Source organism: Primulina huaijiensis, chromosome 7 (genome assembly GCF_012295235.1).
Source record: "Primulina huaijiensis isolate GDHJ02 chromosome 7, ASM1229523v2, whole genome shotgun sequence".
NCBI lineage: Eukaryota > Viridiplantae > Streptophyta > Magnoliopsida > Lamiales > Gesneriaceae > Primulina > Primulina huaijiensis.
Window position 1 is genome coordinate 8303256 of NC_133312.1, and position 23593 is coordinate 8326848.

The 23593-nt window shown below is 32.8% G+C and overlaps 3 protein-coding genes across 4 annotated transcripts; 2 read left to right on the forward strand and 1 right to left on the reverse strand.

Annotated features, from left to right (window-relative positions):
• Positions 1-3271: 3271 nt before the first annotated feature.
• On the forward strand, positions 3272-4465 carry LOC140981566 (uncharacterized). Its single transcript, XM_073447996.1, has one exon. It carries the CDS (start codon positions 3272-3274, stop codon positions 4463-4465), a length of 1194 nt encoding a protein of 397 aa, XP_073304097.1.
• A 2908-nt stretch (positions 4466-7373) lies between these two features.
• LOC140981041 (uncharacterized) lies at positions 7374-11623 on the forward strand. Of its 2 annotated transcripts, XM_073447261.1 has the most exons (11): positions 7374-7615; positions 7691-7783; positions 7861-7983; positions 8072-8461; positions 8545-8802; positions 8907-9163; positions 9279-9455; positions 9525-9632; positions 9714-9777; positions 9869-9968; positions 11380-11623. In XM_073447261.1, exons 2-9 carry the CDS (start codon positions 7721-7723, stop codon positions 9751-9753), a joined length of 1416 nt encoding a protein of 471 aa, XP_073303362.1. In that variant the 5' UTR covers positions 7374-7615; positions 7691-7720; the 3' UTR covers positions 9754-9777; positions 9869-9968; positions 11380-11623. The 2 variants fall into 2 exon arrangements, with proteins under 2 accessions (XP_073303362.1, XP_073303361.1); XM_073447260.1 differs by having other exon boundaries at positions 9714-9968.
• A 6439-nt stretch (positions 11624-18062) lies between these two features.
• Positions 18063-21734, reverse strand: LOC140980153 (uncharacterized). Its single transcript, XM_073445850.1, has 5 exons — positions 21472-21734; positions 21303-21371; positions 20993-21075; positions 20680-20882; positions 18063-18209 (listed from the first exon to the last, which is right to left on the reverse strand). Exons 1-5 carry the CDS (start codon positions 21633-21635, stop codon positions 18141-18143), a joined length of 588 nt encoding a protein of 195 aa, XP_073301951.1. The 5' UTR covers positions 21636-21734; the 3' UTR covers positions 18063-18140.
• Positions 21735-23593: the final 1859 nt, after the last annotated feature.

Sequence of the window (23593 nt, forward strand, 5' to 3'; positions counted from 1 at the left end):
TTGAATATCAATAATTATTATGACAGTTTGTTGACATTTCTTGATAAAGCTGTGGAACAGAATTTCATTTCAGAAAATTCACGACGGATGCTCATCTGTGCTTCGACTGCCGACCAATTAATTGATGATTTGGAAGCTTTTGTTCATAAGCCTGATCCGATGATAACAAAGATCAATTGGTCGCAATCAAGCAGTAAGAAAAGGAAGTTGGATCATTGATTCAAAAGTCGTGGATTGGTTTGCGTTTGTTTCAATTTGTTATCTTCAATAAAATTCCAGGTGATATCTCTTTCATTATGTATTCTTTATTAATAGTTATTTTGACATTAGAGACAATGTCATATTCTGATTGGGGGGAGAACAAACTTATAAAAAAAAATTAAAAAAAATTAAAAATAAAAAATAAAATATATATATATATATTATTTTTAAAATAAAATCATGTTTATTGTTTATATCTTAGTAATTTTTGCAAAAATATCATACATTACATGTTTGAAAGGTTTAAATTAGATCATGTATTAATCTATTTAAGGATGTTTAAATTTTTATTTGAAAAAATGTCAAGTTTAATATTCTGATCAATATAAAAATATGATTTATGAAATATTTTTTTAGTGATTAACCATTGTGATAAAATCAGGTATTAAAGTATATGGCCCAAGATATATCATATAAGAGTGCCTAAAATTTTAAACTCATACATATTTTGTGAGTGAGTGGAGAGGACTGAGAAAACAGCTTTCGAGCCTTTATTGATCATGAGAGATGCTATCTATTGTTTAGATCTTGAGTTCTTATTTTAAAAAAAAAATGATATTTCCTAAAAAAAAAAAAAGAGAAAAAAAAAACAAAAATAAATATGTTGAAGATCTATGTAATTTTTAAGTTATATGCTACGACCCATTTATCTCTCATAAAAGAAAAAAAAAAGAAAGAGAGAAATTTATTGTACAAATTAAATAAATATGTGGTCAAAAAGAATAAACTTAGTCTTATTCCATGATGTAATGAAAAAAAAAAGATCAGGAAAAAATATATAATAAGTACAACTAGATTTTGAATCAATGGATTTTCTATCTTTTGATTAGTTTGGCTCGTTTGTCTGTCTGCATTCTGTAAACCATTTTTCTGAGCATTTATCTGTATTCCAACTCCATGAGAGAAATCGTTGCCATAAATTGAAACATTTATTAACCTGTGAGGATATGGAGTTGAGACTCTTACTAGGAATTTCTGAAGGCCGTGTACATTTAACTACCTGAAATAAGCTTTGAATTGATCATCTCAAATTATTTCATAAATTATAATTATGATGATCTTGATATAACTTTGACAGTTTTCAAATTTAATTTAAACACTTAGATAGTTTTGATTACATTTCTATTTAAATTAATCAATATGTTTTGTATTGCTATTAACGCTTAAATTGCTAGGGACTAGCAATAAGCTGGTTGGGAGGTGTGATAAACATAAAAATTGTACATTAATTAAATGTTTTATAATATAAATATATAGTTTTTGTTTTATTAAATGTTTAAATATTATATGTTTTATAATAAATTGTATAAAATATAAGTTGTTGTGTAATTACAAGTTTTTACTATTTTTTACAGGTTCGATAAAACAAGAATAAACTTGGCGTTGCAAATGGGATTAAGATGATTCTTGGACCTGTAGAAAGTTGATTATAATATCTACAATATTGTTGACAAGCATGAGATAAAAATCCTCTCACAATTGGGATCAAATTAAGCAACAAATAAAGTTACCAAAGGAGTGGCAGTTTTACCATGCTCTAGTATTTTGACCATATCTCTCAAATTACTTGGTCAAATGGTTTGAAAAAAATACCACAACTAGACAACTCAATTATCCACATGTTTCTTTTTATGTGAAGAAGCAAATTCGGAGAAGAAGATTTTCAAAAGTGATGTGTAATATAATATAATATCTTGGAACACCAATGAAGACTTATGTGTAAAAAAATAATATTTTATTTGTGGTTGTCTCCCCAAATTTGGCTATAAATAGGGGTGCATTGTAATGTATTGAGATATCCCTCATTCTATGAACAAACCTTTGAGTTCATAATATTTCTCTCTATATTTTTCCTTTATTTCTTCATTTAAATACAATTAGCATGTTAATTTCATATTCAAAGTTTTACACTTTGAATAATGAATAGCTAACTTCCTAAAGTTGAGATGATAAGGTGAAACTCTTGGCATGATAATAAGGTTATTAAAAGGTAAGAATCTATGTTTTATATTATTTAATCATTATTTATTGTTTATGTTATATTTATTTCTTTAAGCATTTTTATACCCTACTTATAAGTGGGAGTTTTGATTTATTGTTGCTATATGTTACACTAAATTCTTGGAACCATTTAAATGTTAGTTTGGTATTACCAACCATTTAAAGTGGATGCCTTGATTTATTATATATAAATATATTATAATATTAAATTCTTGGAACCATTTAAATGTTAGTTTGGTTTTACCAACCATTTAACTTGGATTCCTTGATTTATTATATATGAATATATCATAGTATTAATTTATTGGTACCATTTAAATGTTTGTTTGGTTTTACCAACCATTTAAAGTGGGAACCTTGATTTAGTGTTTACAAATATATATAGCACAATAAATACTTGACCACATTTATAAGTTTTGGTATATATTATATATTTATAAGATAATAATTTATAACATAATATAAATATGATTATTTAATATATTGGAATCATTTTATTAAGTGGATTCCAATATTGTTCGTTAATGTTAACTTTATTAAAATACCAAGAGTGGATCCTTTAATCTCAACTACTTAAATTAAAATTGGAACGATTAATAAAGATTCAAACAATTAAAATTAAAAAGAAACAAAAACAAAAACAAAACCAAAAGACATTGTAGTGGACTTGTAATTACCTTAGCTTCCCTGTGGATACGATATCGGACTCATCGAATTATACTACTTGTGGACAACCTACTCTTGGGAGTGCAACAATCAAAGTGACAACACTGATGTAGGCCTTTAATTTATGTAGCCTGGAATCCAAATTATTGGTGCTACCTACGCATTTCTAGTTTCAGAAAATGTCTACTTACCAATGTTGCTTTATTTTCATCAATTTGTAGTCATCTTTCTTTTCTTTTTTTGCGTTCAACAAATTAAATTGAAAATGACATTACTAAATGTAATATTTTCAGGTTTAGATCAAATTTATTGTTATATATTTCTGGTATTTTGCTGTATTGAAATGGATAAATCTTGGATTCACTCGGATAGAAGGTCAAAACAGTACGAGGAGGGTGTGGAACTGTTTATCAGAGGTTGTTTAGAGAATCCCCATATTGACCCCAATTTAATTCATTGTCCTTGTTGCAAATGTAAAAATCTTAAAAAAAGACCAGCTAAGTCCATTCGAGAGCATCTTTATTTCCATGGTTTTAGTCAAAATTATGTGAATTGGATTTGGCACGGTGAGTCAGCTGAAAGTGACAAAGTAAATTGGAGCACGAACAAGGAGCCAATTGGTAACTATCACGGACACTTTGAAACCACTAATATGTGTGAGGCAGCATATGATAACTATACAGAAAATCCAGAAGAGTTTATGGAATTTTTGGAGGAAGCAGAGAAACCTTTGTATAATGGATGTAAGCGTTACACAAAGTGGAGTGCAATTGTGAAACTATACAACACCAAAGCAAAGCATGGGATGAGTGACGCTCTATTTTCCGATCTACTAATGGATTTTGGGGATATGCTACCAGATAATCACAACCTGCCAACCAAAATGTATGATGTAAAAAAGACATTGAGTTGTTTGGCGTTGAGTCATGAAAAGATTCATGCTTGTTCCAATGATTGTATTCGTCATAGGAAGCAATATAAAGACTGCGTAAACTGCCCTAAATGTGTCTTGTCACGGTGGAAGCTAACCAAGAAGAACGTTGAGAAGAAAGGTGTTCCTGCAAAGGTGTTGTGGTATTTCCCTCCCATACCAAGATTTAAGCGCATGTTCAAATCTCTACATACCTCCAAAAATTTAACATGGCATGCAGAAACCACAGGAGTTCCCGGTCAGTTACGTCATCCAGCTGATTCACCATCTTGGAAGAAGGTGGATCATATGTGGCCAGACTTTGAAAGTGAACCAAGAAATCTTCGCCTGGCACTTGCAGCTGATGGCATTATTCCTTATAGCAACCTTAGTAGTCGGTACAGTTGCTGGCCAATTATGTTGGTCACCTATAATCTGCCTCCAAACATGTGTATGAAGAGAAAATTCATCATGCTAACTATGCTCATTTCAGGGCCTAAACAGCCAGGAAACAATATAGATGTCTATCTTGATGTGTTAGTTGAAGATTTGCAACGATTGTGGGATGGAGTTGATGGTGTCTATGATGCTGATCGAAGACAATTTTTCACTCTTAAAGCAGTCTAATTATGGACGATCAATGACTTTCCAGCCTATGGTAACCTTAGTGGATGTACTACACATGGTTATTATGCATGCCCAGTATGCAAAAAAGGTACTTGTGCAAAGCATTTGGAAAATGGGAAGAAAATGTCATTTGTTGGTCATAGACGATTCCTACCACTGTTACATCCATATCGGAGGCAAATGAAAGAGTTCGATGGTATGGAAGAACATGGAGAATCATCTACACCATTATCTGGGGTTGCTTTGAGTGACAAGCTTTCTGACATAAGGTGTGTTTTCGGAAAGAAGATTAGTGTGAAAGGTAAAAAGAGAAAGAATGCAAAGGACAATAATTTGGAAGTTAGTAAAGAAGAAAAAGATTTTGGATCAACAGATTTCAGAAAATGTTCGAAGAAGAAATCAATTTTTTTCAATCTTCCTTATTGGAAACACCTGCATGTTAGGCATTGTCTCGATGTGATGCACATAGAGAAAAATGTCTTCGAATCTCTCATTAATACTTTGATGAATGTTAAAGGAAAAACCAAGGACAATGTGGCAGCTAGGTTGGACATGGTTCAAATGGGAGTAAGGCCTGAATTGGCACCTAAATTTGGTGAAAAAAGAACATATCTTCCTCCTGCTGCATGCTCATTCACAAAAAAAGAAAAGTTACAAGTTTGTCAGTCGATAATGGATATAAAAGTCCCAGAAGGTTTCTCATCGAACCTGAAAAATCTTGTGTCCTTGTCTGAGTTGAAATTGATTGGCTTGAAATCTCATGATTGTCATGTTCTAATGCAGCATTTCCTGCCAATACTCATACGTGATGCGTTACCAAAACATGTTAGATATGCCATCATAAGATTATGCTTCTTCTTCAAAGATATTTGTTGCAAGGTGATAGATGTAGCCAAGTTAGATAAGCTGCAATCTGACTTGGTTGTTACACTCTGCTTATTGGAGCAGTATTTCCCCCCTTCTTTCTTCGATGTCATGCTTCACTTAACAGTTCATCTTGTTCGAGAAGTTCGATTATGTGGACCAGTGTACTTCCGGTGGATGTATCCGTTCGAAAGATCCATGAAGGTGCTTAAGAGTTATGTAGGCAGTCGAAAACATCCTGAAGGTTGCATTGTTCAGAGATATTCGGCCGAAGAAGCAATTGAGTTTTGTTCGGAATACCTAAATGACCTTGATCCTATTGGGTTCCCTCAATCAAATCGCGATCCCAAATCAAACATTGCTGGCTTCTTAGCATGCAAAACACCAATTGTAGTGCCACAAGTTGACCTTCAACAAGCACATTTGACTGTGCTGGAAAATACAGAAGAAGTATCTCCCTACATTATGTAAGTGTATTGCATTATTCTATAATTCTGCACCCATGTGATTGTCAATATTTAATATCCAACACAAATCGCTATATAAATATTTCCTACAGTGAACATAAATATTTCCTGAAGTCAATGTTTCCGAAAAAAGAGAAAGATGAAAGGTGGATACAAGATGCTCACAATAAGAAGTTCATTGACTGGTTTCATGCAAAGGTTAGGTGGATAAATCTGCTTTATGCATTTTGCGGTGAACAGTTTGGAGCTAGTATTTTAATCACCCTATTCTAATTGTATAAATGTCAGGTGGATGCTGAAATAGATAGCTGCAATGGTGGAACGACATCAACATTGACATGGCTGGCTCATGGTCCACGTGGGCAAGTCATTAAGTATGGTAGTTACGTGATAAATGGCAATTTATACCAAACAAAGGCACGGGATGATGAGAGAGTTTGCCAAAACAGTGGGGTTTCTCTAGTTGCTAGCACCATGCTTGTCTGTAGTGCCAAAGATAAGAATCCCTTGATGACTGATGTGACTTTCTATGGAGTGATTGAAGAAATATGGGAGTTGGACTATCATCAATTTCAAGTTCCTCTTTTCAAGTGTGCGTGGGTTGCAAATGACAAAGGAGTAATCAACAATGATGAATGTGGATTCACCTTGGTCAATATGAACAAAATAGGGCACAAGAATGACTCATTTGTCCTTGCAAGTCAAGTCAATCAAGTCTTTTATATTGATGACCCTTTACAAAAAGGGTGGTCAATTGTACTCCCTGTGCCAAATCGATGTTACGAGGGAGATGATGATGGTTGGACTAGTATTCCTGATTCTCGACCAATTGATGATGTTGATACTCATTGTATTCCGGCTCATGAAAGTTACTTTAGATCAGAAATTGAGGGTGGCTGGGAAACGAACAAGAAAAAATGATGTGATTCACTTTTATGTCATGTTTTTTGTTATGCTATAAACATAACCTCATTGCTATTATTTATGTCATGTTTATTATTTATGTCAGGTTTCTACAAGTCATGTTTATTATTTATGTTATTATTGTTTCTGTTATTATTTATGTCATGTTTATACATGTCTTATTAGAATTATTGTTTATGTTATTTTAATGGTTAATGTTATTGTGTAGGTTTTAACATTGGTTTCATTCATGTAAATATGTAGAAAAAGACTCAATGGGTCGTAAAAAAAAAGACACAAATGCTACAGTTGAGATGATACAATGAGTACATGATGATAAGCTAAATGAAGTTACTAATGCAGAGCACCCTATACTTACTGATGGAGAAGAACATCTTGTAGATGTGCGGAGGAAGAAGCGAGGCCCTACGTTGATGGGTAAACTAATTGCTACTGCCAGATGGGGGAAAAAAGCAAAGATTGATTATGATGACATGGGACGGCCAGCATGCAATGCAAATGGAAGGGCTTTACAATCATACATTGGTTCTATTGCTAGAGCCATGGTGCCAATCAGTATAAAGTCATGGCCTGAAGTTCCAGAAACCATAAAACAAAAACTGTGGGAAGAGATTTCGATAAGTACAAGCTTCAATTTGAATTTACAATCATACTTGCACCTCTAAATAATCTGTTTTTGTTGCAGAATGTCTTTGAACTAGCGCCAGAAAGTCAGTATGCTGTGATGAATTCAGCATCTCAGAAGTGGCGAGATTTCAAAAACAAATTGACTAGTAGATTTGTTTGGCCGAACAAAGATAATCTTGAAAAGTTGATTTCTCCACCAAGTCAGTATTAACTCCCACTAGCGGATTGGAAAGCATTTGTGGATGCGAGACTGGATCCATCATGGGAGGTACTTTAATAAATGATATGTTTCCTCACGAATTTATTAAATTCAATACTTAACCAAGCCAACATAATGATGCAGGTTACTCATGAAAAACAAAAACAACGGACCATGCATTGTAAATATCACCACAGAATGTCTCGCAAGGGTTACATCGGCTTGGAGGCTGAACTGGTAAGAAACAGAGCAATATATTTGTAATTTTTAGCATGTTCTTCATGTTATTAAACATATGAGTTTTGAAATTGTAGCGGAACAAAAAATTGGTTGCTGAAGATGAGGAAGTTGATAGATCTGTGCTTTGGCGTAAAGCTCGAGAAGACAAATCTGGCAACATAACATGTTCGGAGACATCAGAAGTAGCTGAAAAAATTGTAAATGTTTAGTTTTATTCAATCGCCATATTGCCTAGATAAATAACACTGTAGATTGTGAATTGATTTGTCATGTCTCCAATTGCAGGATGAATTGTTGGAAAAGAAAGGCAAAGGAGAGTTCAAATCTTCTGGAATTAATTACGTGTTAACCGCTGCCTTAGGAAGCCAAGAACACTATGGAAGGGTTCGAGGTGTGGGAGGTTTCGTAAAACCACAAGTATACTTTAAAACTCCAAGAAAGAAGAGAGAAACAATCTCAAAAGCTGTGATTGAAAATGTAAAAGCACAATCGGAGGAGACTAAAAGTTTGAAAGCTGAATTGGAGATGCTGAGGTCTCAACTTGCTGCTGTGATTCCATTAATCAATGATCGATCTTCTGAGACTGTAGCATCAAACAAGTTCTCAGGAGTGAAAGACTCAAAATTGTCAGATGATGTGCAAGAAGTTTATGATTGCGGCACTTCAAATACGAAGGTTGTATGTCTCTGAATTTTGATGTCAATTAAATACTATTCACCTCCATATAAAAATATATCATGTCTTTTTGTTGTTGAAAGGGGAAAAAATGTCACATGGCTGTAAAAGAACACGAAAACGTGGTGGCTTATGGCACAATAATATCAGAAGGAGGTCCAAATGTTATGATTCACCATGTTCCACTTGGGGAAGAGAACTTCAAGGTATCTATTGATGTTGTCTTAGATGAAAAAGCACAGCTTCCGATCCCAATTAAGTTTGGACCAACAATCATCAATGATGCTATTGGAGTCATTGTTGGTTGGCCTAAAGAGTTGGATATTTTTCCAACGACAAAGGTACTTTCGGTTTTCATTTGACTTTGTGATTGCAACTGTCAGATATGTTGCTCGAACAATATTTTATTTTAAAATACTTGTATGAATAATATTTTAAATTGTAGAGGAAGGGGAAACCTCAATCATTTGTGCTTGCGGATGTTCTTGGTCAGCGCGACAATTTCAAAGAAATTGAGAAAACATTACCCATGTCGTGCAAGTATATCTACTATCATGTTGTTCGATTGCTGAATGAATCGGATACCATATGCATTGAGTTTGAGGACGCTATGTTTGGACGTCCTAAAAGCATACGGTTGCTAAGAGAAGATATCGTACGCTTTATGGAGATGAGTGCCAGACAAATTTTAGTTTACATGGGGTATATATAATGTCTAACTTACAATATTTGTGCATTTATATAATATTTTTTTGTGGTACTTGTTCATATTTTGAAAATTTTCTAAACGATATATTTGTGCATCTATATCATGCAGTCACCTCTACAAAGATTTGAAGAAAAAAGACAAGGCTGATTATTTTTCGTTTGTGGATCCCGGTAATATACCTACATGCCCAATTGGCACAGATGGCCGTGACTTATCACAACATATTGCTGACCAGTTGGAAGCAGTGTGTAGAGATAGCATCTACCTCATCCCATACAACACTGGGTAAGAATTTAGTTATTTATAGATTTCTAGTACTTCATGGTAGTCAATGCTGTAATTTCATTTTTTCACGTACCATTGGATCTTGACAATCGTCAACGAAGATAAGAATATGATATATTTATTGGATTCTACGTCTAACAGGAACCGAGATGATACATGGAAAACTATTGTGACAAAGTAGGTAGTAGCTTATGTTGATTTTGAATACATTAACTTATAAATATGCAAAAAAATAACTTCTTATTTTTTAAAATGTAGTGGGGTGAAGATGTACAAATGCCTCCAAGGGTATTTCTAAAGGGCCAGGTTTTAAAATATTGACTTTATGTATCATACTTATTTATGAATACATGGATTTGTAGTGGTTATTAATTAGATTGTGATTGTTGCATTAACTTTTCAATTCCATTATAGGGTAATCTGAAACAAAGTGGTTCGGTTGAGTGTGGATATTGTGTGATGAGGTACATGAAAGAGATAGTCAATTGTGATGATCCACAGTTGGAGAAGATGGTGAGTTTCTTCTTGGGGTAAATTTGTTGATTGATTGAGATGAATTGTTGTCATTAAGATATATTTTATTGTTGAGATAATGTGTTGCCATTGGGATATATTTTATTGTTGAGATAATTGCTTGAGATGAATTGTTGTCATTGTGATATATTTTATATTAGTGATAAAAAAAGGAAATTTTTTTCCTGATTTTTATATCTTCTGTGTTGTAATCTTAAGCTTTTGTGTTTATTCTGTTTATTGCTGATATATGTTTTGGTTAACATACTTTCTTTTCATTTGTTTTATTTGGTGGGTTGTTGGTTTTATCAAGAAATTTGAAGCCCAGAAATCATATACGGGAGTATGATTCTGGACTGTAAGTGTTGTCTTTTTTTTCAAGATTCTTGTATCATTTCCAAGTGGCAAAAATTCAATCTGTTCTTACTTTTAAGTTAATTTTGCTTCTTGAAACAAGGAGTTGGGTTGCTTCAGATTTTGTTGGAGTTTAAGGTGATCTAGTTTTGTCTTTTCCTGTTTTTTTTGTCTATATCTGTCCTCACGCAAATGTAAATGCAACTAACCATCTTGAAGGAATTGACTGGTACTTAACATTGGTTCCCTCATATCGGATTGAACTCGAGACTCTTGTTGTCTGCGTTTATTGGTACATGCATCATGTTAATCATATCAAAATTGTCTCATCTATTAATTCTTTTACGTTAATCCTCAAATTAATATGGTTTTACTTTTTTGTGACAGCTTGTTCTTCGAAAAAAAATCGATGATACACGGGAAATTCTTATAATTGTTTTTAAGCATGGGTTAATTATATTTGTGTTCCAAGATTAAGTTTTAATTTTCCTAGCTAGCTTGGCGGCTCATCCAGCCTTACGTTTTTTATGTTTTAATAATTATAATTGACACATATTTGCAGGGGCATATCCGAGTTTAGGGCGCGCATTTCTTCACCGGAAATTAAAGACAATTTATGCCTTTTGTTTGTGTTTTGTATGCTTTCGGTTTGATGTGTTATATATGTGTGCGTTACTGGTCCATGGATAAATAAATTTGCTTGGTGTTCGATATGCTACATCATTTTTCTATTTGGGTGGTGACTTGTTTCAAGTTTTGTGGTTTTTCGAAATTATTTATATAATATCTTGATTAAATTGGTTTAGTAAGTGCAATTGTCTTCATGCAATTGGGGTAATCTGTAATGGATGTAGACTAGATGGAAACAACAGGCGCTATCTCAGCTTGGAGAGTGGTGACATGTTATGAATTTTTATCCGGTGTTATTTCAAGATGCAAATGAAATAAGTTCGTACTTTCAAATGAAACCTGCCTCTACCAGTACTGATATATTTTATATTTGTCAATTTTTATTTGAAATAGAAGAATCTAATGTATTTTGTTTTTCAAATTTCAGTTTGCAGGATGCATCAAGAACCAATATTACACCCAATGTCAATATGACGAGGTCAGAAGTGAATGGAGTGAATTTGTTTACTCCTATGTAGGTGTTTAGATGGATGGTGTATGTTGGGACAAATATTTTGCTTGTCATTGTGGATTTTTGGATATACTTTTGATTTTGTAGATACATTTTTTGGGTTACTTGTGGATTGATAAATATGTAATTGTGGATTCGTGGATATTAATCATTTTTAGATGGATAATTTATGAGTTTAATTATATTAGTGTATTAAGTCATATATTGCGAAGTCTTTTTTTAACAATTACTTCATCAAAATAAAACATAATGCAGTGTAACAGGTAAATTACTTCGTTGTTATTTGCAAATTGTGAAGTAACATAATATTAAATACTTCGTCAATAAGAAATCAGACGAAGTGATAGAATTAATTTACTTCAACATTGTTCTGTAAAAACGAAGTTGTTTTGCGCAATTACTTCACTAAAATACAAATTACTGAAGTCTTTCGAACCACTTACTTCGTCACTAAATGTAAATTGTGAAGTAACATAATATAAAATACCTCAACAAATAGGACAAATGCTGAAGTTATAGATTATATTTACTTCGACAAATAGGATAAATTGTGAAGTTGTTTGTGTCTATTACCTCATCAAAATATATAACTATGAAGTCTTTCAGATAAATTACTTCGTCGATTATTGTAAATAATGAAGTAAAATATTATAAACTACTTCGCTAAATAAAAATTAAGACGAAGTTATATATAATATATTACTTCATTATTTACAATAACCGATGAAGTAAAACAAATTTCTTACTTCGGCACCGGTCCAATTCTGGACCGTTTTTCCTTCGAAAACAGGTCAAAGACTTCAGCATTTTCAATCATATAACTTCGGTTATTATGCGAAGTAAAAGGTACATCTATTACTTCACGTCCATATACTTCGGCAATTAACTACCTTATTACTTCATTGCATACGCGAAGTAAAAAGCGATTTTTCTACTAGTGCACTATATTGTTATCATAAAATTATACAAATACATACATTTATTTTCTTGTACACCAACGGTCATAAACGGTAACAAAACGGCTAGTTTTTGCCCTATAAATATGATCTCACAAACATATTCAATTACTCCAACTTTTTCTTCTTCTCTAAAATTATTATTCATCAAATTTTTGAAGAAAAAAGAATATGGCTTTCACAAAGTTATTTTTAATTATTTTGGTTATAATACTCACGAATCTTGTACTTATCGGAGAATATCCTCCTCGTGTGTTTTCTTTATTTTTACGAATTCTTGTATTTGTTTTTTATCCATTACTTTGTATTGTAATATTCATTAACTAATAAAATGCATCGTAATTTTTTTTAGTTTTACCATATTAAACTTGGCAAAGCTCGAATTCATTGCTCTTGATATTACGTGGGAAAATTATATGCCATGGACTCTCGATGTAGAAATGCATCGTGAGTCATTAGGGCTAAATGAGACCATAAAAGAAAATGGCATATGCACATCACAAGAAAAGCAAGAGCCATGATATTTTTGCGTCGACATTTCGACGACAGATTAAAATGTGAATATCTGATTGAAAAAGATCACATGGTTTTGTGGAAGGGATTAAAAGAAAGATTCGAACATATAAGGGAAGTTATACTTCCGACCGCCCGGGATGAATGGAATACGTTGAGATTCCAAGATTTTAAGAAAGTCAGTGATTACAATTCAGCGATGTATCGAATAATCTCGCAGCTACAATTTTGTGGACATGAGGTTACAGAATCGGAAATGCTTGAAAAAACATTTTCCACTTTTCACGCATCAAATATAACTCTACAACAACAATATAGAGTGCGTGGATTTTCGAGATATTCTGAACTCATCGCCTGTCTTCTCGTGGTGGAAAAGAATAATGAGCTGTGAATGAGAAATCATCAGGCACGACCCACTGGTTCAACGGCATTTCCTGAAGTAAATGTCGTAAGCAAAAATGAATGTAAACCTGGAAACCAAAATCATACTTATAGACAAGATTTTGGTCGAGGACAAAATCGAGGTCGTGGTCGTGGACGTGGACGTGGACGTGGAAGTGTTCGTGATCGTGGACGCGGCCGTGGTTTTGAAAATAATCGAGATAGTTATTTCTATAACTCATCTCAAAAGAGCGTCCCAAACCATCCACCGAAAAGGCATCATGAGAATATGAGTGTTAATGAGAATCACTCAAAAAGATTTGAAAGTTCTTGTTTCAGATGTGGTACTCCAGGACATTGGTCGCGTATTTGTCGAGCCCCTGAGCACCTTTGTAAACTTTATAAAGAATCATTAAAGGGGAAAGAAAAGTAGACCAATTTTACTGAACACAATGAACCTTTGAATGATTCAACTCATTTTGATGCTGGAGATTTTCTGATTGATTTCTCAGACAATGACCAATTTGCTGGTGGAATAGATATGTAAAAAAAAAATTATTTTTCCATGTACTTGTATGATAATATTTTATCCTGTGTTAAATTTTTAAATATGTATTGTATTGTATTTTATTTTTATAAATGTATTGTCAGTAATTTTATTTCATTGCACTTTTTTTTGAAGTTCAAATATGGAAAATGCTATGAACCAAGCTGAAGTTTGCATACCTGATAGTGGTACAACGCACACTATCCTCCGAGATAAAAGATATTTCTTGGAACTAAAACCAACAAAAACAATGGTGAATACAATATCAGGTCCTGTAGACTTGATTAAAGGATGTGGTAAAGCACAATTTTTGTTACCTAATGGTACAAAATTTTTGATCAATGATGCTTTATATTCACCACAATCGAAAAGAAATTTGTTGAGTTTTAATGATATATATTCCCATGGATATGATACTCAAACAATGAATGAAGAGAATGAGAAATATATGTGTCTTACCACATATAAATCAGGAAAGAAATATGTGATTGAAAAACTACCAATGCTCCCTACTGGATTGCATTATACACATATAAGTCCCATTGAATCAAACATGGTAGTTGATAATTCTTCAATATTAACCAATTGACATGATCGATTAGGACATCATGGTTCAACAATGATGCGAAGAATTATAGAAACTACACATGGTCATCCGTTGAAAGACCAGAAGATCTTTCAGAATAATAAGTTTCAATGTAAAGCATGTTCTCTTGGAAAACTTATTATAAGACCATCACCAGCCAAAATCCAAACTGAATCACCAATGTTTCTTGAACGTATTCATGGTGATATTTGTGGACCAATCTATCTACCATGTGGACTGTTTAGATACTTTATGGTATTGATTGATGCCTCCAGCAGATGGTCACATGTATGTCTATTGTCAACTCGAAATGTTGCATTTGCAAGATTACTTGCTCAAATAATAAAATTGAGGAATCAATTTCCCGATTATACAATCAAGACATTAGACTTGATAATGCTGGTGAATTTACTTCCCAGACTTTCAATGATTATTGTATGTCTATGGGAATCATTGTTGAGCATCCTGTTGCTCACGTACATACACAGAATGGATTGGTTGAATCATTGATTAAACGTCTGCAAATGATTGCTAGACCAATAATTATGAAAACAAAGCTCCCTATTTCTATATGGGGACATGAAATTTTACATGCTGCTTCATTAATTCGCATTAGATCAAGTGCATATCATAAATACTCCCCATTGCAGCTTGCATTTGGTAAAGAACCAGACATTTCTCATTTGAGAATTTTTGGATGTATGGTGTATGTGCCTATTGCACCACCTCAACAAAAGAAAAAGGGACCTCAAAGAAAGATTGGTATTTATATTGGTTATGATAGTCTATCAATCATTCGATATCTTGAACCTCAGACAGACGACGTGTTCACATCACGTTTTGCTGATTGTCATTTTAATGAGAAAATCTTCCCAATGTTAGGGGGAGACAAGAAACATATCGAAAAAGAAATTACATGGTATGTATGATCATTGTTACATCTGAAAATTTAGAAATACGTCTTATGGATGTTGTTACAGCTTACTTATATGGATCACTTGATAGTAATATATATATGAAAATCCCTGAAGGATTTAAGATGCCTGAAGCACAGAGTTCAAAACCCAGAGAATGTTATTCTGTGAAATTACAAAGATCATTATATGGGTTAAAGCAATCTGGCCGAATGTGGTATAATCGGCTAAGTGATCATTTGATGAAAAAGAGATATGTAAATAATTCAATATGCCCTTGTGTTTTCATTAAGAAAACAATATCCGAATGCGTAATTATTGCTGTATATGTTGATGATTTAAACATCATTGGAACGAATAATGAAATTCATGAAGTTGTGTCATACTTGAAGGAAGAATTTGAAATGAAGGATCTTGGAAAAACCAAGTATTGTCTGGGTTTACAAATTGAACAAAAAGAATGTGGAATATTTGTTCACCAGAAAAATTATACAGAAAAGATCCTTAAACGTTTTAATATGGATAAATCAAATCCTTTAAGTACTCCAATGGTTGTTAGATCATTAAACATAGAAAAGGATCCATTCCGTCCATGTGAAGATGATGAAGATATTCTTGGTCCAGAAGTACCATATTTAAGTGCTATCGGTGCCCTTATGTATCTTACAAATTGTACAAGGCCTGATATATCTTTTGCCGTAAATTTATTGGCAAGATTTAGCACATATCCAACAAAGAGACACTGGAACGGAATTAAACATATATTCCGTTATCTACGAGGAACGACAGACTTGGGACTTTTGTATTCAAAAGATGCTAATCCAAGTATAATTGGTTATGCCGATGCTGGATACTTATCTGATCCACACAAGGCACGTTCCCNACTAAACATATTCCTCCTAAGTTCTTCGCATTCACCAAAGAGCTTGAGAAGAATAAATGTATTGATGTTCGTCACATTCAATCAAGTGAAAACTCATCAGATCTCTTCACAAAGGCACTTCCTACGACAATATTCAGAAAGCACATACATAATATTGGGATGCGCAATCTACGAAATTTGTGAAGAATTGTTCGTATCAACATGAGGGGGAGTTTACGTGACTGCACTCTTTTTCCCTTACTATGATTTTTATCCCAATGAGTTTTTCTTAGTAAGGTTTTTAATGAGGCAGTACAAAAACACGTAATGAAGACATCATCGTATCATGATCATCATCACAAGGGGGAGTGTTGAAAATTAATATTTAAAATGTGTATGTTGAATATTTAAATGTTGAATATTTGAATGTTGAAAATAAGAGTCGTAAATATTGAAAATTAGTGTGTGATGATGTAGGTAATGATGATTTTATTTTTGGAATATTTGTAAAGATTTTCTATAAATAGATCTCTCATTTGTGAAGAAAATTGCAATTGAGTTGAGAGAAGAATATTATAAAGTGTGTAGTGTGATAATTTTGAGAGTTTTAGATTTTTACTTTTTACCGTAAATTTTTACTTTTTACCGTAAACTTTTACTTTTTTACAACACACATATCATATTTCTGAATTATCCCTTTTCACAATTTAATATTAGTCATATTTTTTAAAATTTAACTTCACTAATATCACATTTATTTATTTTAAAAACTTGATATTTAGACTTCATTTTTTGTTATTTGCGCTCCATTTACGAATAAATTCGACACATATTTTACACAAGACTGTAAATAATACAAAATAAAATATAAATATCAACTCTCTTTATTTTAATATAATTATATACTAATTATTTCAAATTTTATTTCACAATTTTTAAAATACGATAATTATTGGAACGAAATACATATGCCAATTACCTATTTTGATTAAATGAATGACAATAACAGTTCTAGATAGTTTGATTTTAGAAATAAGCAGAAATAAAAAATTTAGAGTCCTTAAAGATAAATTGAACGTCAATAATATTTTAAAAAATAATAATGTAAAAATATCGCTAAAAATTGAGATTTAAAAAAATTAAAGGGAAAGTCATAAGATAACATTTTAAAAAATAATAGTTTTATGAGCATTATATTTGATTGATACCATGGATAAATTAAAATAAATAAAATTATAATATATTTTACAAAGAGTAGGAAAATTACAAATTGTAACTTATTTTTTCTTAGTTTTCTCAAAGGAAAGACATAATTGGGGTCGTACTAATCTTATCGGATCGCAAACTTATAATATATTAACATTTTCACTGAAGGATACAGATTTAGAAAAAAAAATTGCAAAGAAAAAACAAATGCAAGTTTTGAACAACATTCTAAAGTAAAATGGAAATTCTGCAATGCAGTTGATTGTTTGAGAACATGTCACAATACTGAAATGCCAAAATTACAATTTTGGTATATTAAAATTGCAATTCTAGTTCTTCTGTGATACGACAAGCGTACGTAACGTAATGTCATGTTAACATTTTCGAAAATTGTCAAAAGGAAACATTCAGTATTAGGAATGAAATATATATATTTAGCCAAAATTATAATTTTTCCTACATGATACTTCTCAGTTTTCCTGTCTTATCTCCATCCATAGAGTTGAATATTTACTTTTTAATTAATTAGTTAAACCTTATGCGATAGTTTGTGCTTTTAGTATCAGACGTACAGTGAATAATCAAAGGTATCATGCAGATATGTCCCGTGCAAATATACGCACAGATATGTAAGTAAGAGGAAAATATATATATATTTATTTAATATTGAAAAAAATTATCGGATCCATCTAATGTTATATAAAAGATTACCCTACTTTTTAATTTCATCTTTACCAGCTTTCAACAACGCTTCTTCTATCTCTTCCTCCACATCTCTTACCTGCGGGCAGTTCACATTTATGTTAGAACTCTTAGTTTTAGTGATAATAAACAATAATTCAGCGTATTAGTACAATCTGGCTTTTTATGTGTGTTACAAGTACCCAACGACTCTCTATTAAGATTCAGAAGATACTCGTTCAACCGGTTTCAAGGCCTCATTCAACTGGCCTCATAATACAAAGCCGTCCAACCATTAGATTTATTTATTACTTCAGTTGACCGGTCGAAAATATTCAAAATAGTATGTAAAGTTCAAATTTTTGATTCCCAATATCACTGCAAACGGTCGGATTGGAAGATTCTCATAAGGATATTGCAAAGTCAACTATGTAGACAAAAAACTTAAAATAGAAAGATTGCAAAAATATCATACCTATAATTGTATAACAAAAAATCTGCAAAATGGTTGCCTTTCGATTAAGTATGGCCTTAAAGCCGCAAAAGCAGGAAAGATATTAATGAGCATTAAATGATAGTTGCAGCAACTGATGCTGACATGTCCATATTTTCAGGAAACAATACAAGTTATCGTTGAACGGGAAATTTCAAAATATACTATAAATAGAGGATGCTTAGAAGAGCTTAAGACATGAAATAATTCACGATAACACGTATGCAAGCTTGCATTCTCTAAGAAGGTTTTTGACCATTCTTAATCTTAAAATAATCTCCACGGCTCAACAGCCCTCACATCAAGAACATTCATCTTATACTTCAAAGATCATCAAGGGATTCTTTTTAACCATTCAACCGTTTCTATTCCAGACGATCGAAGAATTGTTCGACAATTTGAATATGAGGATTCATCTCTTTATTTTATTTGTGTTGTATTGGTTGTTTGACCGAGTGTCTCAACCGTTAGAGTTTAACTAAAAGTTTTGTCTTAGGCGGTTAAAACCAAAGTGTTCTAGTGAAATCTTTTTTAAGTGGAATAATGGGTAACGTAAGGGCTTAAGTCTTCGAACATCCATAAAAAAATTGTGCCATTTCCTTTACCGCATTTACGTTCATTGTTTACTTACTATATTTGAGTATATAATCATCTTAAGAACCATTGGACTGTTTCTGTAAAATTGCAGTAATCCAAAAGTTTGACAATTTCAAAATGAAGTCTGGATATCTATTTTGTATAATGGGAGTAGAGAATAGGGAATGTGATAATACGCAATCTCGGGACCACAATCCATATCTAGATAATGTATATAATTATCTTCTCATATTTCTGTTTTAGCTCATCATAAAAACTGAAATTATACTTTTGTCTCTATGTATTAAAGCTTACAAACTATCATATACATTAAAACTTATTAACCAAAACCTTAATCGATCACTTTAAGTTTTGGGTTTCACATTAACAGACAACCTTCATCACATAATAATTCACATATAAGGTCATATACATGGTCGGAGCCAGCTAAGGCCCAGTGCGGGTACTTGCCCACGCTGGGCCAAAAAAAATGTGTATATTATAATTTTTAGAAAAAAAAAATTAAGTATATATATATTTAGTGTTTATTTTTATACTTACGAAATGTAATTTTAGTATTTATGATGCTTAGTATTTTTAAAATTTTAACTTTTGAGAACATGATTCTGAAGCTAGTTCCAGATTCAGGGAGTGATATTTAAGTTGTATTAGAGGAAAACCAGATTCTATATTCGGCTAAGAAAAACCTATATTGGCCTATGTATGGTAGTATAGCCAGTCAGAACAACTCTGGAAAAGGCAATCTTGCCGTTGCGAAGCCAGCACAAACAGTTTAGTTGATACTAATCCAATATAAACCAAGTCTGATAGATATTTAATCCAACTGAGACAGTCCATTAGAGTATAATAACAAATCCAACATATGATCTCCAGCTAGCGGCTATCGTTTTCATTTCGAAAATTTGGAGATACTATCTTTATGGAATTTAGTCCACAATTTTTTGTAGATCACTAAACTATCAAGTACTAGGACATTAGAAAAAGTTATCTCTTCACTTGCTAAGTGATTTCCTTTTATCGTTAATCTTTTACAATTTTTTTTCTGGGCAATAATGAACTTAATTGTGTATATATCATGCGATTTTAAAAATTTTTAATTAATAGAACAGGTTGGCGTTTGGTGAAGGTCGACTCGATATAATAAATAGCAGTAGATACTTTAAAATTGATGGTGACTTGAGAATAATCATCAGCATGTGATTCACATATTGGCAAGCCTACCGAATAAGAGAATAATATTCATTAATGTTCCTCAAGGAAAAGGCAAACCACGTGAAAGGATGAGTGGAATGGGATATCTTCATCAAATGTGTTTACCTTTTCAAACTTATAAATGGTTATTTATTACCAAAAGACTAGATTATTTTTGTCTACTAGAAAATGACTGTAAAGTAAGTCAATGAACAAAAAATAAATAAAAAAAACCACTTGCAATTTAAGCGCAGGCAAAACTTTGTGATAGGAAGAAAGTGAGACGGACCTTGTGAACGATGTCTTCAGCTTGTTTGGCTTCATTGACTGCTTTTTTAGCAAGATTATCGAATTTATCAAGGGTTTGCTTAAGCTTGGAGTCTCCGGGGAGCTTTGCCTCCACCTCCTCCACGATCTTGTCCGTTTCCTCCGCTATCTCTTCAACCACTTCCGTCAATTGCTCCACCTTTTCTATGGCTTTGTCGATCTTCACTGTAACAACATATATATACGAAAACTTAAATACAATCTACAAACGACTAGTGAGAGATAAATGTCATATATAGAAATGATTTGTTCTTGATTAAGACATACGTACTGACCTTTAAGCCCTACAAAGAGTCCTCCTTTGTGGCCAACTGCAGGTAGAATCACTGCTAATAGTATGCCTAACAACCATTTTTTCCTGCATTAAAAACGTTAAAAAAAACATTAGTTGACTAAACCAGCGAGAAGCAGGCAGGCGCTGCTGTATCTTGACTGAAACGAAAATTAATATTTTTTTTACTCGAATTTTGTCAAGCATCTGTTTTTTCAAAAAATTAACCAACGTATTATGCACGAAAATGATCCTCGTTTCCACCAAACCAAAATCATTTGCTTGCATATGTCTCAAATACAAGTTTTAGCTACCATGGCGAGGTAGAAGGATCTGGAGAAGATGATGCCCTGGGTACAAAGTTCCTTGAAATAGTGATAGCCCTGTAAATTAGGCAAAAAAAAAAAAAGAAGAAGTCGATCTAAGCTGATTAAATAAACAATAACTAAGAAATTCAGTGTAAGGGATTGCTAATTAACGTACGTAGAAATCCCATATTTTGAGTTGAATTTCAAGAACAGCTGAGATTGATCGATGCAAGTCCTACAATGTGCCTGAGACAGGGTGCGCGGCCGAAGACATGGATGGAGATTGCTGCAATCTTTAACATGAAAGTCGATGCAGCGGCTGGAGATTTTGGAATTCATGACTCCAGTTTTTCTACAAAAAAGTCGCCTATTGGGCTAATACTTGAAGAATGGAATATAATGTATAATGAATTAACGATGAAGGACAATTCAATAATTGAGATGGCTGGTTTTTATTTTTTGTTTATTATTTTTGACAAAAATTTATGTGAGACGGTCTCATCTCACGAGACATATTTTATAAGACATATCTCTATTTATATCATTCATAAAAAAGTATTACTTTTGTGTTAATATAGCTGAAAACACATGTTGGATTCTTCTTATGATCTACTTGTGTTGGTTGTAGGGCTGATGAGTACGTATTTCTGCTATATTCGCATAGGTTTATTTGTTTTTATATTCTGTGTTTTTCGTAAAATTAAATAGAGGAGATTTGAACAAATGGGGAGCCTAGTTTTTTCAAAAAAGAAAAATCACGCTGCCCCATTTGTGCAACTGATCTATGGTAAGTATACTAAAATATACAATTATCGATCAAATCGTATAAAAATCTAGTGAATTTACTCCTAATTTTATACTAATTAACATATCATATCCAATACAAAAAATTATTATAAATCATAATAAACAACTAAACTATAAATAATTAACTAACTATTAATGGAAAATCTTGCTGGTATGCTGCTGGAAATTACAGAATATGCGCACCTCTACCTAATGCACTGACGGATCGTGTGCTCGGCACCTTAGGGGTGCTTTCAACACAATAAATCAATGAGCTGCAATAACTCGAGTTCTAAGAATGTATACATCGATGAATTAGATCAAGTTTTGTATTAAACCAAGCGGAAAACACTTGAAATAATCCTTCGTTAAGAAAACTGATATGTTTTATATACTGTGCAACTGAAGAACTGAATTTACGGGAAATTCAGTTAGAGCTTATATCAGTTCAGTTATGGACAGAACTGAACTGATATCAGCTGCACTGATCAAATCAATTAAGAACAAAACAAGCAGTTAAACAGTTAAAAGACACAGGATATGTTTATGGATGTCACCCCTTCTACCTCCACGGGTAGGATACACTAGAAGACTTAGATTTATACAACACCTTGTACAAATCCTACACAGCTTAGGACTTACCCACTGCCTAACTGAACTCCTAGTCTAGACTGAAGACAACACCTTCCAGCCAACACTTGTTTAACGTCTGTGTGTCAAATACTATATACACAAGTTTATTGTCTTTTTGCAAGACTGTATTTGAGTGGATTTGAGAGTGAGTGTGTGTGTGAGAACTGAACAAGAATGTTCTCACACACTGAGGGAAAATGGCTTCTAAACTAAGCTGATACAACGATGAAGAATTCCCTCTGGGCTTTAAGTGCTTCTGAAAGCTGATATGCAACTGAGCGTGCCCTTTACTGTTTTTCTTCTCAACTCTTTTCACCCTCGTATATGGTTGTTGCTGAGTCTTCACTGATCTTCTATTTATAGGCGCGAAGTTTGATCGTACAGTGGGATTCAATTATTGTATCCTTTGCATTTTGAATTTGTTCTTTGGAATCCATTCCGAAACTTTTGGCTTTAAGCTTCTGATGCAACGTTCATAATTTTACTGTAATAGTACAATTGCTTTTGTATCTTTGCGCACAGCTGTAATCCATTAAGTAAACTTGTCGTGATCTGTAACTGATTGCTCCTAACTGATGTTCTGAACCGGTTCTTCAAACTGATCAGCAACTGGTCTTTGAACTGATCTAGTGAAATTAGTTGACTTGTCAGCTAAACTGATTTCACTGATTCAGTTACCTGGTTAGTTGGGCTTTTCATCAGTTGAACTCTTCATCAGCTGACCGGGCTTCTGAAGATGTTCTACTGAACTACCTATCAATTAGACATTCAGTTGAGCTAGTTGCGATGCATCAGTTGAACTGGTTCAGTTCATTCGATCAGTTGGTTCTTTCAGTTAGCATCTCCGATAGCTTCAGTTTTGGCTCGTAAACTGATCA